Source organism: Gopherus evgoodei, chromosome 12 (genome assembly GCF_007399415.2).
Source record: "Gopherus evgoodei ecotype Sinaloan lineage chromosome 12, rGopEvg1_v1.p, whole genome shotgun sequence".
In the NCBI taxonomy this organism is placed as follows: domain Eukaryota; kingdom Metazoa; phylum Chordata; order Testudines; family Testudinidae; genus Gopherus; species Gopherus evgoodei.
The window spans coordinates 3,493,336-3,506,388 of record NC_044333.1 but is presented as its reverse complement, the minus strand read 5'-3'; the positions used below and the strand labels follow the sequence as shown (position 1 = coordinate 3,506,388).

The 13,053-nt window shown below is 48.7% G+C and overlaps 1 protein-coding gene across 4 annotated transcripts in view; it reads right to left on the bottom strand.

Annotated features, from left to right (window-relative positions):
* The window catches only part of HYDIN (HYDIN axonemal central pair apparatus protein), a 392,944-nt gene that overhangs the window by 45,028 nt on the left and 334,863 nt on the right, over nucleotides 1–13,053 (bottom strand). For all 4 annotated transcript variants that reach the window (XM_030581746.1, XM_030581747.1, XM_030581748.1 and 1 more), the window contains one exon: nucleotides 3,031–3,146. In XM_030581746.1, coding sequence (XP_030437606.1) covers nucleotides 3,031–3,146 — 116 coding nt within the window. The remainder of the gene's footprint in view (nucleotides 1–3,030; nucleotides 3,147–13,053) is intronic.

Sequence of the window (13,053 nt, the reverse complement as noted above, 5' to 3'; positions counted from 1 at the left end):
AGGGGATTTGGTTTAAAGACCACACAAGGGCTATCCCTCTTCGCAAGCCCTTTCCAAGGATGATTCCAACCAGGGTTAGTGAAAGGTGTAATGTAGCTTCATGCCATCACTTCTGCACTGCCTCTTCCTAACACCTCATATGCTGAAAAAGATCTAGAAAAGTTCCATATAAGGGCATGAAATCAAAATGCTGAAAGACACCCCATCACACGCTGGTCTGAACGTGGTGCCCAAAGACCACTGTGACCAAGGCTATGTATCAGAGGGGTAGCCGTGTTAGTCTGGATCTGTAAAAGCAGCAAAGAGTCTGGGGCACCTTATAGACTAACAAACGTATTGGAGCATGAGCTTTCGTGGGCGAATACCCACTTTGTCAGTACCTATAAGGGCCATATCATGCCAGCATTACATCCATGCCTGGTTAGCAGGGTTGCACAGATGAATCTGAGGGCAGAATGTGGCTCATTTTGTGTATGTGCTTTCAGCTGAAAAGGTAGGCAGACATTAAGTGATCAAGGAGCAGCATTCGTGCATATTGCAGTGTCTGGTCTTCTCTTTCTCTGTTTATCAAGCTTCCACAGCCAGCCATAGCCATCAAACCACAAAGCAGGGGTATAATGGAACAGCCCAATGGTCCAGAGCACCCTGGCTCAGGGCACGGCCGTTGCCAAATGTTAAATTCCATCAGTACACCGATTTATGCATTACACTGTGAGAGAATTTCCATCCTGACCCATGTGGTGATGAGTTTATGCCTTGAGGCATGAGGATTGAGAGTGCTTATTTCCATCCTAGCGAATTTAACTGCTGGTGTTAGTTTTACTCATAAAAAGTCTGGTCCTTGTCCTTCTCACCCTTTTGGTAGCTTGCTGCATAATATGCTGCACAGCAGCTGAAGACATGTTAAAGATGCACAGAAGCATTTAGCAAAGCACCCTCATGCCTCAGAGAGAGCAGGCTAGGCCATGTTGGAAGACAGCATAACATAATTGAACAGACCCTGCAGCTACATGTATGGGACCATCTTAAAAACAAAAATGCAGCTTTAATTACAAATACTTTTCCTCCTGCTTGCAAAATATGTCTATATTATGGCCCCAGTTCAACAAGGCTATTAAGCGTGTGCATAATAAGCATGTCTGTGTTTGAAGTTATGCACATGTTTAGGGGCCTTGTTGAATCAGGGCCTAAGAGGGGTGAAAACAATAATTCATCAATGTGTGTGTGTGCTGGAGGGGGAGGAACAATACCAGAAAATGTGGAAATGGCAGACGTGCTAAATGACTTTTTTCTTTCAGTTTTCACCAAAAAGGTTAGTAGTGATTGGATGTCTAACATAGAGAATGCCAGTGAAAATGAGGTAGGATCAGAGGCTAAAATAGGGAAAGAGCAAGTTAAAAATTACTTAGACAAGTTAGATATTTTCAAGTCATCAGAGCCTGATGAAATACATCCTAGAATACTCAAGGGGCTGACTAAGGAGATGTCTGAGCCATTAGCGATGATCTTTGAAAAGTCACGGAAGACAGGAGAAATTCCAGAGGGCTGGAAAGGTGCAAATATAGCACCAAGTTATAAAAAGGGGACTAAGGACAACCTGGGGAATTACAGACCAGTCAGCTAAGCTTCAGTCCCCAGAAAGACAATGTGGAGGGGACTGGACTAGAAGACCTTTCGAGATCTCTTCCAGTCCTACGATTCTACAATTCCACATCTCTGCTGTGAAAAGCTGAGTGATGACTCGGAATCCAGGATGTGGGAGGGGCTCCGGGCTGGGGAAGGGAGTTGGGATGCAGGGTGGGTGAGAGCTCTGGCTGGCGATGAGAGGTTTGGGGTGCAGGAGGGGGCTCCAGGCTGGCGGGTAGGGCTGAGCGATTTGGAGTGTGAGAGGAGGCTGCAGGTTGAGGCAGGGGGTTGTGGTTCAGGAGTGGGTGATGGCTCTGGGGTGGGGCCAGGGATGAGGGGTTCGGGGTGTGTGGGGTCTCTGGGCTGGGGCAGGCGGTTGGGGTGCAGAGGGGTCAGGGCTCTGGGCTGGGGATGCAGGATCTGGGGTAGGGCCAGAGATGAGGGCTTTGGGGTGCAGGAGAGGGCTCTGGGTTTGAGGTGGTTCAGGACTGGGGCAGGGGGTTGGGGTTTGGGCATGGACTTACCTCGGGTGGGTCTCAGTCAGTGGCATAGTGGGAAGAGCAGGGGGCTAAGGTAGGCTCCCTGCCCGTCATGGCACCATGCTGCATGCACCCTGAAAGCAGCCAACAAGTCCAGGTCCTAGGCTGGAGGCCAGGAGGCTCCGTGCGCCGCTCACGTCCACAGGTACCAACTCCCGCCCCCAGTGTGCAGCTGGTGCTCGGGGCAGGGGCAGCACGTAGAGCCCTATGCCCCCCGCCCACCTAGGAGCTGGACCTGCTGGCTGCATCTGGGGTGCAGCACAGTGCCAGCCAGGGCAGGTAGGGACTAGCCTGCCTTAGCCCTGCAGCACTGCTGACTAGACTTTTACCAACCCAGTTGGCGGTGCTGACTGGCGCCACCAGGGTCCCTTTTCGACCGGGTGTTCCAGTTGAAAACTGGATACCTGGTCACTCTACCTGTGACCTTGATTCCATTACCTTGAGACCCTCCAACAGGACTCCCCCATGCTCCCTTTTCAGCTCCTGACCCCCACCCCCAACGTGTGGCTGACCTCTCTGACCTTTGCTGACCTTTCCACAGTGCCCAGCAGCTCTGCCATACTAGTCCTGGACACTCTGAAGGTGGGGGAGCAGGAAAGAAAGCAATAAGAAGGAAAAAAGGAAAACTCTTTATCCAAACCTGAAAGAAGCCACTTGCCTCAGGATGATGGGGGAGGACATGGGGAAGGGAGCAGAGTTATGAAGTCACCTTCAGAACTCTGCTGTGTTGGTGCCTCAGGCAAAGAGGCCCAGCCTGCTCCCTGAGCTCTCAGGTTCCCTGAATGCTGTAAAGCCCCTGTGGGTTACAGAAGGAAGCTGCTGCGGGGAGCGCCAGGTCGGGGGGAGAGGGGGCTGATTGCTATACCTTCAGGACTGCATGGCAACGGTTCTTCGGTAAAGTTGACTGCCCTTCTGCTGTCCTCCATGACCACCTTCCAGGAGTACTCCAGCGCCACATTACCCTTATTGGACAGCTGGAACCTGCAAAGGCAGCCAGGGAAAAAGGAGAAGAAATAACTTATCTAACAAAAAGGCTAAGCATGCACTGAAAAATCATCGAGGGTCAGATTCTGACACCCTTACTCATGCTGAGTAGCGCTTTGCTCTGCAAGCCGTGGCATCAATTGGAAAGGGCCCACAAGTATCATTCAGCTTGCAGAAGGGGAGCAGAATGTGGCCCACGCATTTCAGCAGATGGTTCTACAGCGTATCCTGCCTGCCTGGAGCGAGGGGCCCGCGGCAATCCTAGCACCACCCCACGTTATACCGGAGGGGCTGACACCGGCGACTCGTGACAGCAGAACGATTTCTACTTCTGCGTTTTGCAACTGACAAACCTGTTACACGTCTGGTAACTTTGGCATTCGCCATCAGTGAAATGAGGCCTGTTTTTAGGAGTGTGTAGTAATTTGGGCTGAACGCTGGCAGTGTGTAATCAGGGTAAGAATCACTCCAATGGGAGTTTGGAACATAAATGGCTTGTAGGCTTGGGCCCTGACTGGTACAGGAGTCACTCTATGGACCAAAATAAATGTAGTCAGCTCTAGGGAGGAGTGTGGCAACTATCTGGTGTCAGCCATACTGCACAGCACCTTGCTTTGTTTATGGGACTTATTTATTTCAGTGACACCAGGCTCTGTGAGACAGAATGGGATCAAGGACGATTCCTCCAGTGCAAAGGAGAGAGTTGGGAGGTAGAACATAAATGCCAGGATGTGGGATAATGTCTGGGCTCCAGAAGACAGTGCCATGGCAACCCTTGGGACTGAGACTTCTGACAGGCACCCAGAGCTCTGGCACAAGCAGTAGCAACTCTTCTGCCTCCTGGTGCTTATCGGCTGTCGGAAACAACAGCAAACAAACTAAACTACTATATATACTCAATCATAAGCCGGTTCCTTTATAAGCCGACCCCCACATGATGGATAAGTAAAAATGGAAAATTTGTATAAGCCGACCCTATAATTCAGGGGTCAACAAACTTTGGCTCTCGGGCTATCAGGATAAGCTGCTGGTGGGGCAAGATGGCTTGTTTACCTCAAGTGTCTGCAGGCATGGAGGTAAACCTATGTAAACAAAGTGTCCCAGCACGCCAGCTGCTTACCCTGATGGGCCGGGACAGCAACTGGTGGGGAAATTTTGGGGAGGGAGGGAGAAGCTGAGAGTTAGGGGAGTAACCCACCCCTAGCCTGGAACCCCCACACTCTTCCCATCCCATCCCTTCCCACCTTATCTGGGGAGGGCCGGGGAGGATGTCTCTGACCTGGCTGGAGCTGCTCCAGCAGGCTGGGCAGCGCGGCCGCAGCATGTTCCATGGGCTGGGCTGGGCAGCATGGCCGCAGCAGGCTCCAGGGGGGCCGGACAGCGCATGGCCGCAGCCTGCTCGGGGGGGGTGGGGCCGAGCAGCACGGCTGCAGTTTGCCAGCTGGAGCGGCAGCTGCTTCGGAGGCTGCTGGAGAGCAGTGTGGCCAGAAGAGGAGAGACTCTGGCCCCGACTCTTCCCTTCTGGCTGTGCTGCCTCTCCTTGCTCCTTCTGATGGGGGGAGGGGCTGCGTCCCACCTCTCCCTCTCTATACCCATTCATAAGCCGACCTCCTTCTCTGGTGCTTCCCTTTTTTACTAAAAAATTCGGCTTATGAATAAGTATATAGGATACTTCCCGGAAGCTCCCGTCTAGGGACATCGCAGGCTAATGTAAGAGCACTGAGCCTCCCACTGTCCCGGGGGCTGGGAAGACGAGCACTAACACCAGTGGCTTAGTAGTACTCTGGAGTGAGTTGGCCCTGGCTCTGCAATACCATTTCCTTCACTGGTAGCAGAGACGGTTACTCACCCTGTGCAGTAACTGAGGTTCTTCGAGTGCTGTCCCTGTGGGTGCCCCACTTCAAGTGTTGGTGGGTCCCAGTGCCGTTGATCAGAGATTTTTGGTAGCAGTGTCCGTCTGAGTCACACAGGCGCAGTAGTCGTCTTGTTGCATCATTGGTGCCTCTTCTAGCACACGCGTGACCCAACCCTCTCTGTTCCTTCTCTACTGTAGAGTCCTTATTGCAAACTCCGAAGTAGAGGGGAGGAGGGTGGGTAGTGGAGCCCCCACAGAGGCACTCATCTCGAAGAACCTCAGTTACTGCACAGGGTGAGTAACCTCCTCTTCTTCTTCGAGTGATGTCCCTGTGGGTGCTCCACTTCAGGTGACTGTAGAGCAGTGGATGTAAGGGACTTCAGATTCGCTTGGGCCATTGAAGAGAGCATGGTGAGGCCTATTAAAGCATCTGACCTCGAGCTTTGAGTGATTGCATAATGGTTTGTGAACATGTGCACAGAGGCCCAGGTAGTCACTCTGCATATGTCTATTATCGGTACATTGTTCAAGAACGCTATGGATGCTGCTATTGAGCATGTAGAGTGGAATCTGATCCCCTCTGGGGATTCTGTGTTATTCATACGATAACGGAGTTGGATGCAGGCAGAGGTTGTGTGGATATTGTGCTGCCCTTAGAGCACTCTGTTGTGGAAATAAGTCTAAGGACTTCCAGAAAGGCTTGGTTCTGTCTAAATAAAAGGCTATTGCTCATCTGACATCTAGAGTATGTAAGATAGTCTCTTGTAAGCTCCCATTTGATTTGGGATAAAACATAGGGAGGTGTATGGGTTGGTTTACATGGAAGGATGTTGATATTTTAGGTAAGAATTTCAGGTGTGGTCTCAATGTGACCTTGTCTTTAAAGAATATGGTATAATGGGGGTCAGCCATGAGCTCCCCATCTCACTTGGAGTGGAGGTGATCATCACTGATGGATGAAGCAGGGAGCAGGTAGCTAAGGGCTCAAATGGGGCGTTTAAGCACTAGGTTTAAATCTCATGCCAGCGTAGGTTGTCGGACTTCTGGGTAAATGTTCTGTATGACAGTGAGGAAAGTTGTTGGTATTGGGTGTGCAAATATCAAGATTCCCTTTGATCTTATGGTGGAAGGCTACAATAGCTGTGATGTGTAGTTTAATTGAGCTTGTTGAGAGACCCGATTTCTTCAGTTCTAGTATGTAGTCCAGCACTAATGGGAGTGGCGCTGTAACTGTGGTTAACTGTTTTTGTCGACACCATACTGTGAACCTTTTCCATTTTTGGAGGTAAGTATTGTGAGTGGTCAATCTCCTGCTATTTTAGTAACATAATAATAATTGGAGATATATCTATCTCCTAGAGCTGGAAAGGACCCTGAAAGGTCATGGAGTCCAGCCCCCTGCCTTCACTAGAAGGACCAAGTACTGAATTTTGCCCCAGTTCCTTAAGTGGCCCCCTCAAGGATTGAATTCACAACCCTGGGTTTAGCAGGCCAATACTCAAACCACTGAGCTATCCAACCCCCTGACACGTGTTTAACTTGTTCTGAACAGGCTAATTTGTCATGTTGGAACCATGTAGGAGCCAGGCTTTCAGGTGAAGTTTCTCTGGATTCGGGTGGAGAGTCCTGCCTTTGTTCTCTGAGAGGAAATCGGCCCGCAGTGGAAAAGTTCATGGAGTGCATACTGCCATCGCATCAGGACAGGGTACCAGGTCTGCCTGAGCCACATTGGGACTATCAGTACGATGTGGGTCTTGTCAGCATGTATCTTCTGTATCACTCGTGAGATCAGTGGGATCGGTGGGAATGCATACATGAGTGATGCGTCCCATGTGATGAGGAAGGCATCTCCCAGTGACAGGGGTCCCAGTCTCATAGACTCAGACTTTAAGGTCAGAAAGGACCATTATGATCATCTAGTCTGACCTCCTGTGCAATGCAGGCCACAGAATCTCACCCATCTACTTCTATAACAACCCCCTAATCTATGTCTGAGTTATTGAAGTCCTCAAATTGTGGTTTGAAGACCTCAAGCTGCAGAGAATTCTCCAGTAAGTGACCCGTGCCCCATGCTGCAGAGGAAGGCAAAAAACCTCCAAGGCCTCTGCCAATCTGCCCTGGAGGAAAATTCCTTCCCGACCCCAAATATGGCGATCAGCTAAACCCTGAGCATGTGGACAAGACTCACCAGCCAGCACTCAGGAAAGAATTCCCTGTAGTAACTCAGATCCCAACCCATCTAACATCCCATCACAGACCACTGGGCATACTTACCTTCTGATAATCAAAGATCAATTGCCAAAATTAATCACCATCCCCTCCATAAGCTTATCAAGCTTAGTCTTGAAGCCAGATATGTCTTTTGCCCCGACTACTCCCCTTGGAAGGCTGTTCCAGAACTTTACTCCTCTAATGGTTAGAAACCTTCGTCTAATTTCAAGTCTAAACTTCCTAGTGTCCAGTTTATATCCATTTGTTCTTGTGTCCACATTGGTACTAAACTTAAATAATTCCTCTCCCTCTCTAATATTAATCCCTCTGATATATTTATAAAGAGCAATCATATCCCCCCTCAATCTTCTTTTGGTTAGGCTAAACAAGCCAAGCTCTTTGAGTCTCCTTTCATAAGACAGGTTTTCCATTCCTCAGATCATCCTAGTAGCCCGTCTCTGAACCTGTTCAAGTTTGAATTCATCCTTCTTAAACATGGGAGACCAGAACTGCACACAGTATTCCAGATGAGGTCTCACCAGTACCTTATATAACGGTACTAACACCTCCTTATCTTGCTGGAAATACCTCACCTGATGCATCCTAAAACCGCATTCGCTTTTTTAACGGCCATATCACATTGGCAGCTCATAGTGATCAACCAATACTCCGAGGTCCTTCTCCTCCACCGTTACTTCTAACTGATGCGTCCCCAATTTATAACAAAAATTCTTGTTATTAATCCCTAAATGCATGACTTTGCACTTTTCACTATTAAATTTCATCCCATTACTATTACTCCAGTTTACAAAGTCATCCAGATCTTTCTGTATGATATCCCGGTCCTTCTCTGTGTTCATAATACCTCCCAGCTTTGTGTCATCCGCAAACTTTATTAGCACATTCCCGCTTTTTGTGCCAAGGTCAGTAATAAAAAGATTAAATAAGATTGGTCCCAAAACTGATCCCTGAGGAACTCCACTAGTAACCACCTTCCAGCCTGACAATTCACCTTTCAGTACGACCTGTTGTAGTCTCCCCTTTAACTAGTTCCTTATCCACCTTTCAATTTTCATACTGATCCCCATCTTTTCCAATTTAACTAATAATTCCCCATGTGGAACCCTGTCAAATGCCTTACTGAAATCGAGGTAAATTAGATCCACTGCATTTCCTTTGTCTAAAAAAATCTGTTACCTTCTCAAAGAAGGAGATCAGGTTGGTTTGGCTCGATCTACCTTTTGTAAAACTATGTTGTATTTTGTCCCAGTTACCATTGACCTCAATGTCCTAACTACTTTCTCCTTCAAAATTTTTTCCAAGACCTCACATACTACAGATGTCAAACTAACAGGCCTATAGTTACTCGGATCACCTTTTTTCCCTTTCTTAAAAATAGGAACTATGTTAGCAATTCTCCAGTCGTACGGTACACCCCCTGAGTTTACCGAGTCATTAAAAATTCTTGCTAATGGGCTTGAAATTTCATGTGCCCATTCCTTTAATATTCTTGGATGAAGATTATCTGGGCCCTCTGATTTTGTCCCATTAAGCTGTTCGAGTTTGGTTTCTACCTCGGATGTGGTAATATCTACCTGATCAGTCCTGATTTTGAGCAAAAGAGTGGGTACTTGTGGTTTAGTGATGATGCAAACAGGTTGATGGGGGGAAGCCCCATCATTGAAATATTGACTGTAGGATTCAGTTATTTCCCATTCATGTTCCTGGGAAAACTGTCTGCTTAGTGTGTCCGGTGCCATGTTCTGGCATCTGTGGAGATAGGAGGCCAAGATGTTTACTTTGTGGTGTATGCACCAGTTCCACAGTTTCATGGCCTCAATGCAAAATGAGAAGGAGTGGGAGCCTCCTTGGTGACTGATACAGAACATGCATGTTATATTGTCGGTCATTATCCGCTGATTGGTTCTTTATCCCTGGCAGGAAGTGCCTGCCGGCATCACATACTGCACGTAGCTCTAGCAGACTGATGTGTAGTCAGGTTTCCACTGTTAACTACCTGCCTTGAACAGAGAATTGGTTCAGGTGGGCTCCTCAGCCTCTTAATAAAGCGTCCGTCGTGATTATTATTGATGGTGGATCCTGCTGAAAGGGGATCCCCATGCACACATTCTCTGGTTTTGTCCATCGCTGTAAGGAGACCAAGACTTCTGGTGGTACTGTTAGTCTCTTGTTCAGGCTGTGTTTGCTGGGGATGAATGCTAAGCTCAGCCAGCCCCATGGGAAGCACGTATGTGAAGTCTTGCAGGTCTTATGACAAATATTGTGGCTGCCATGTGACCTAATAGTTGTAAGCAGCTTCATGCTGATGTTTGAGGGCTGTTGTTGACCACTTAGATGAGGCCGGTCAATGTTACGAATCGGTTCAGGTAATGATACTCGGACATGTGTGGAGTCAAGGTGTGCCCCGATGAAGTGTATTAGAAGTAGGGTTGATTTTGTTCATTTATTTGTAACTCTAGCTTCTGGAAGCATGTGATAGTCTTCTGCACTATGTTTATCACTTCTTCTCGAGTCAGACCTTTCAGCAGACAATCATCTACATATGGGAAAATCATTATCCCTTGTTCCGTATGTGTGCTACCACTACTGCAAGGGTTTTGAGAACGATTCTTGGTGAGGTGGAGAGGCCGAAAGGTAGTACTCTGTATAGACAGAGATCACCCACCACTGTGAACTGTAGAAACCATCTGTGAGGGGTGTGTATGATGACGTGAAAATATGCATCTTGTAGGTCGAGGGCTGAAAACCAGTCCCGGCTGTCTAGCACTGGTATTACTGTGGCCAGTGTGACCAACTTGAATCTTTGAGTTTGTACAAATTTGTTGAGCTTTCTGAGATCCAGGATGGGTCTCCAGCCACTATTTTTCTTCTGGGTCAAGAAACAGTGGAGTAAAAACCCTTCCCTCTTTGCTGTGGGAGAACTTGCTCCATGGCACCTAACTGTAGAAGATGGTTTACTTCCTGTCTTAAAAGGTGCTCATGAGAAGGGTCCCTGAAGAGTGACAAGGAAGGGGCTGAGGTAGAGGGGTGGGAGAGAAAGGAGATGGCATAGCCCAATCTTATAGTCTCCACAACCCATTGATCCATTGTTATCGATGCCCAGACTTGGTAAAATGGGTGTAGTCAATGGTCAAAGAAACACGATATTGGCATTGTATAGTGGGGGAGGTCATTCAGACCCTAGACCAAATATTCAAAACTGTTGTTTGGAGGAAGCCAGTTGCGATGCTGAGGGCTGACTTTGAGGTATTCTCTAGCTCTGTAATTGCTGTCTGTTTCTTTGCAGTTTGTATTGTCTTTGTTGTGGGCAATGTTTGTGTGTCCAAACCCACAGAAAACAAACAGAAATTGGGCTTGTTTTAGGCTAAGTTGGCTAGTGTTGGCTAGTTTGGGGGCTTGCTAGGGCTTTTAAAGTAGCTTGTAACTTGTTGCTTCTTTTTTTTTAATTGGCTCCTGGCCTGCCCCGCCCCCAGGCCCAGCCAATCAAAAAGCTTGAATGGTGATTGGCATTTGGCTCCAGCTGCTGCATCGCCTGTGTGCCTGTGCGTGGTGACCTGCACATGGGGTGACATGATGTGCATGTGGACTGTGCTTTAAACAATTTGAAGGTCCTGATTCTTGCCTGGCTAGGCCAGATATTAGATCCCCAATAGCAAGGAAAGTAATCAACACCCAGGGGGGTGTCAAACAATCCATCAACAACCATTGCCCAGCAAGGGAGCTACAATTCAATGACTTGCCTTCATGAGGCCACACCAGGGGAATTGCTCAACCTTGCCTGGAGACTCAGCAATGCCTCTAGACATGTCTGGATTTGTGCTCCCCAAGCACATGGACTGAGGGTATAAAATCAAACACAGGGGGGCCATGCTCGGCCTTTCTCCTTCACCTATCTACACTGCAAGCAACAAGGACACTCTGAAGTTGCCAACTGAGGGGACTGACCCAGATTTCAAGAGTGAAATCTGTGTACTATGAACTGCAATATCCAGTGGGGTGAGAAAAACTGCTTAATCTAGATGTTGCTTAATCTAGATGTTGCCCAGTCTAATAGGGTTGAGAGTTTAGACTAAATGCTTATATTTTGTTTTCTTTTGGTAACTAGCTCTGACTTTTTGCCTATCACTTAAAATCTACCTTTTGTAGTCAATAAATTTGTTTTACTGTTTATCTTTAACAGTGAATTTGCATGAAGTGTGTGGCAAATCTGCTCATGTTTTGCAAAGGCTGGTGTATGTCCACTTTCCATTGATGAAGTGGTGAACCAATTAATAAATCTGCATTGCTCATCTTGAGCAATGCAAGATGGTATATTCATGGGGTACAGTGCTGGGAGCTGGTGGGGGGATTTGGCTCTGGGAGCATTCCTGCAATCTATCTGGGTGTGGGGCCCCACATGTGATTGTGCTGAGTGATCACAGTGCCTGGAGGGGTTTGCTGCTGGTCCCTAGCAAGGCATTGTAAGAGACAGCCCAGGCTGGAGAGAGTTCGCGGGGGACAGTGATCCCACAGTCCCAGACTGCACCCCGGGGATCCCGTCACATAGACTGTTGGGGCTCTTTTAGGGCTTGTTTTCGTCTCGTTTTGACACGGGATTAGCTTGCTTTTTGGCTTATTTTGAAATCCAGGTTGCTTTTTTTAACGTGTGAAAGTTGGCAACTTTACGTAGTGTCACTGAGGAGTACACTTTTTTCAACCGAAAAGGTTGAGCCTTTTGTGGTCCTTGACCTGAGTGGTTCACCTGGATTGAGGCTCTTTGCCGCGTTGATTTGCAGCTTTGACCACTAGAGAGTTGGGTTGTGGGTGGGAGAACAGGAAATCCATCCCCTTGGTGGGGATACAATATTTTCTGTCCACCCTTTTGCACATTGGTGGTTCCATCACCAGTGTTTGCCAGATCATCTCCGCCCATTCCATGATGTCATCATTTATCAGGAGAGCTATCTTGGAGGATGAAGATGTGTGGAGGATTTGTAACAATTTATGTTGGTTATCTTGAACCATCTCCAGTGGGATATCTTGACTTGTTTAACAGTTATTGAAATTGTTTGAAGTTGTCAGCCGTGGTAGAGGGTTGAGGCATTGTGGCGAACTGGGAATATTCTTAATCTTCTCTCTGAATACTTTGTTGGTGCCCATAGGTGGCAGGTTATATACATTTGCAGTGCTCAGGCACCAGGAACATTCAGGGCTGGGTGCCCTGCTCCAGCAATATTTGGAGCTGGGTCTCTCCCCCGGCCTTGCCTGGATCGGGCCCCGGCCCCTGCTGGCCTCCCCCTCCGCGTCCCTGCCTGGAGCAGGTCCCAGCCCCCGCCTTCCACCCCTCCCCGATTGTCCTCCACCGCCCACCACGTCCCTGCCTGACAGAAAGCAGAGCGGCGCCTCTCCCCTGCCTGCTTGTGCTGCCGGAGTAGAACGGCTCTCGGCAGAACTTCTGTCTGCTGCCCCAGGGTCCTAGTGCCTGCCATCCCCTATTGGCAGGGCAGGCTGCCCTTACCCTGCCCTTTGGCCCTAGCCCTGAGCCTCTCCAATGCCCCAAACCACTCATCCCCAGCCAGAACCCTCATCCTCTCGTACCCTAATCCTCTGCCCCAGCCCTGAGCCCCTCCACATCATGAACCCCTCATCCTCAGCCCCACAGCCCTCACCCCTGCACTCCCTCCTATCCCCAAACTCCCACCCAGAGCATGCACCCCCTCCCCCTTCCCACACATCTCTTCCCACCCCCAAACTCCCTCCCAGAGCCTGCACCCCTCACCCCTTCCTATGCCCAACCCCAGCCCAGAGCCTGCACCCAAACTCTGTCCCAAAGCCTGC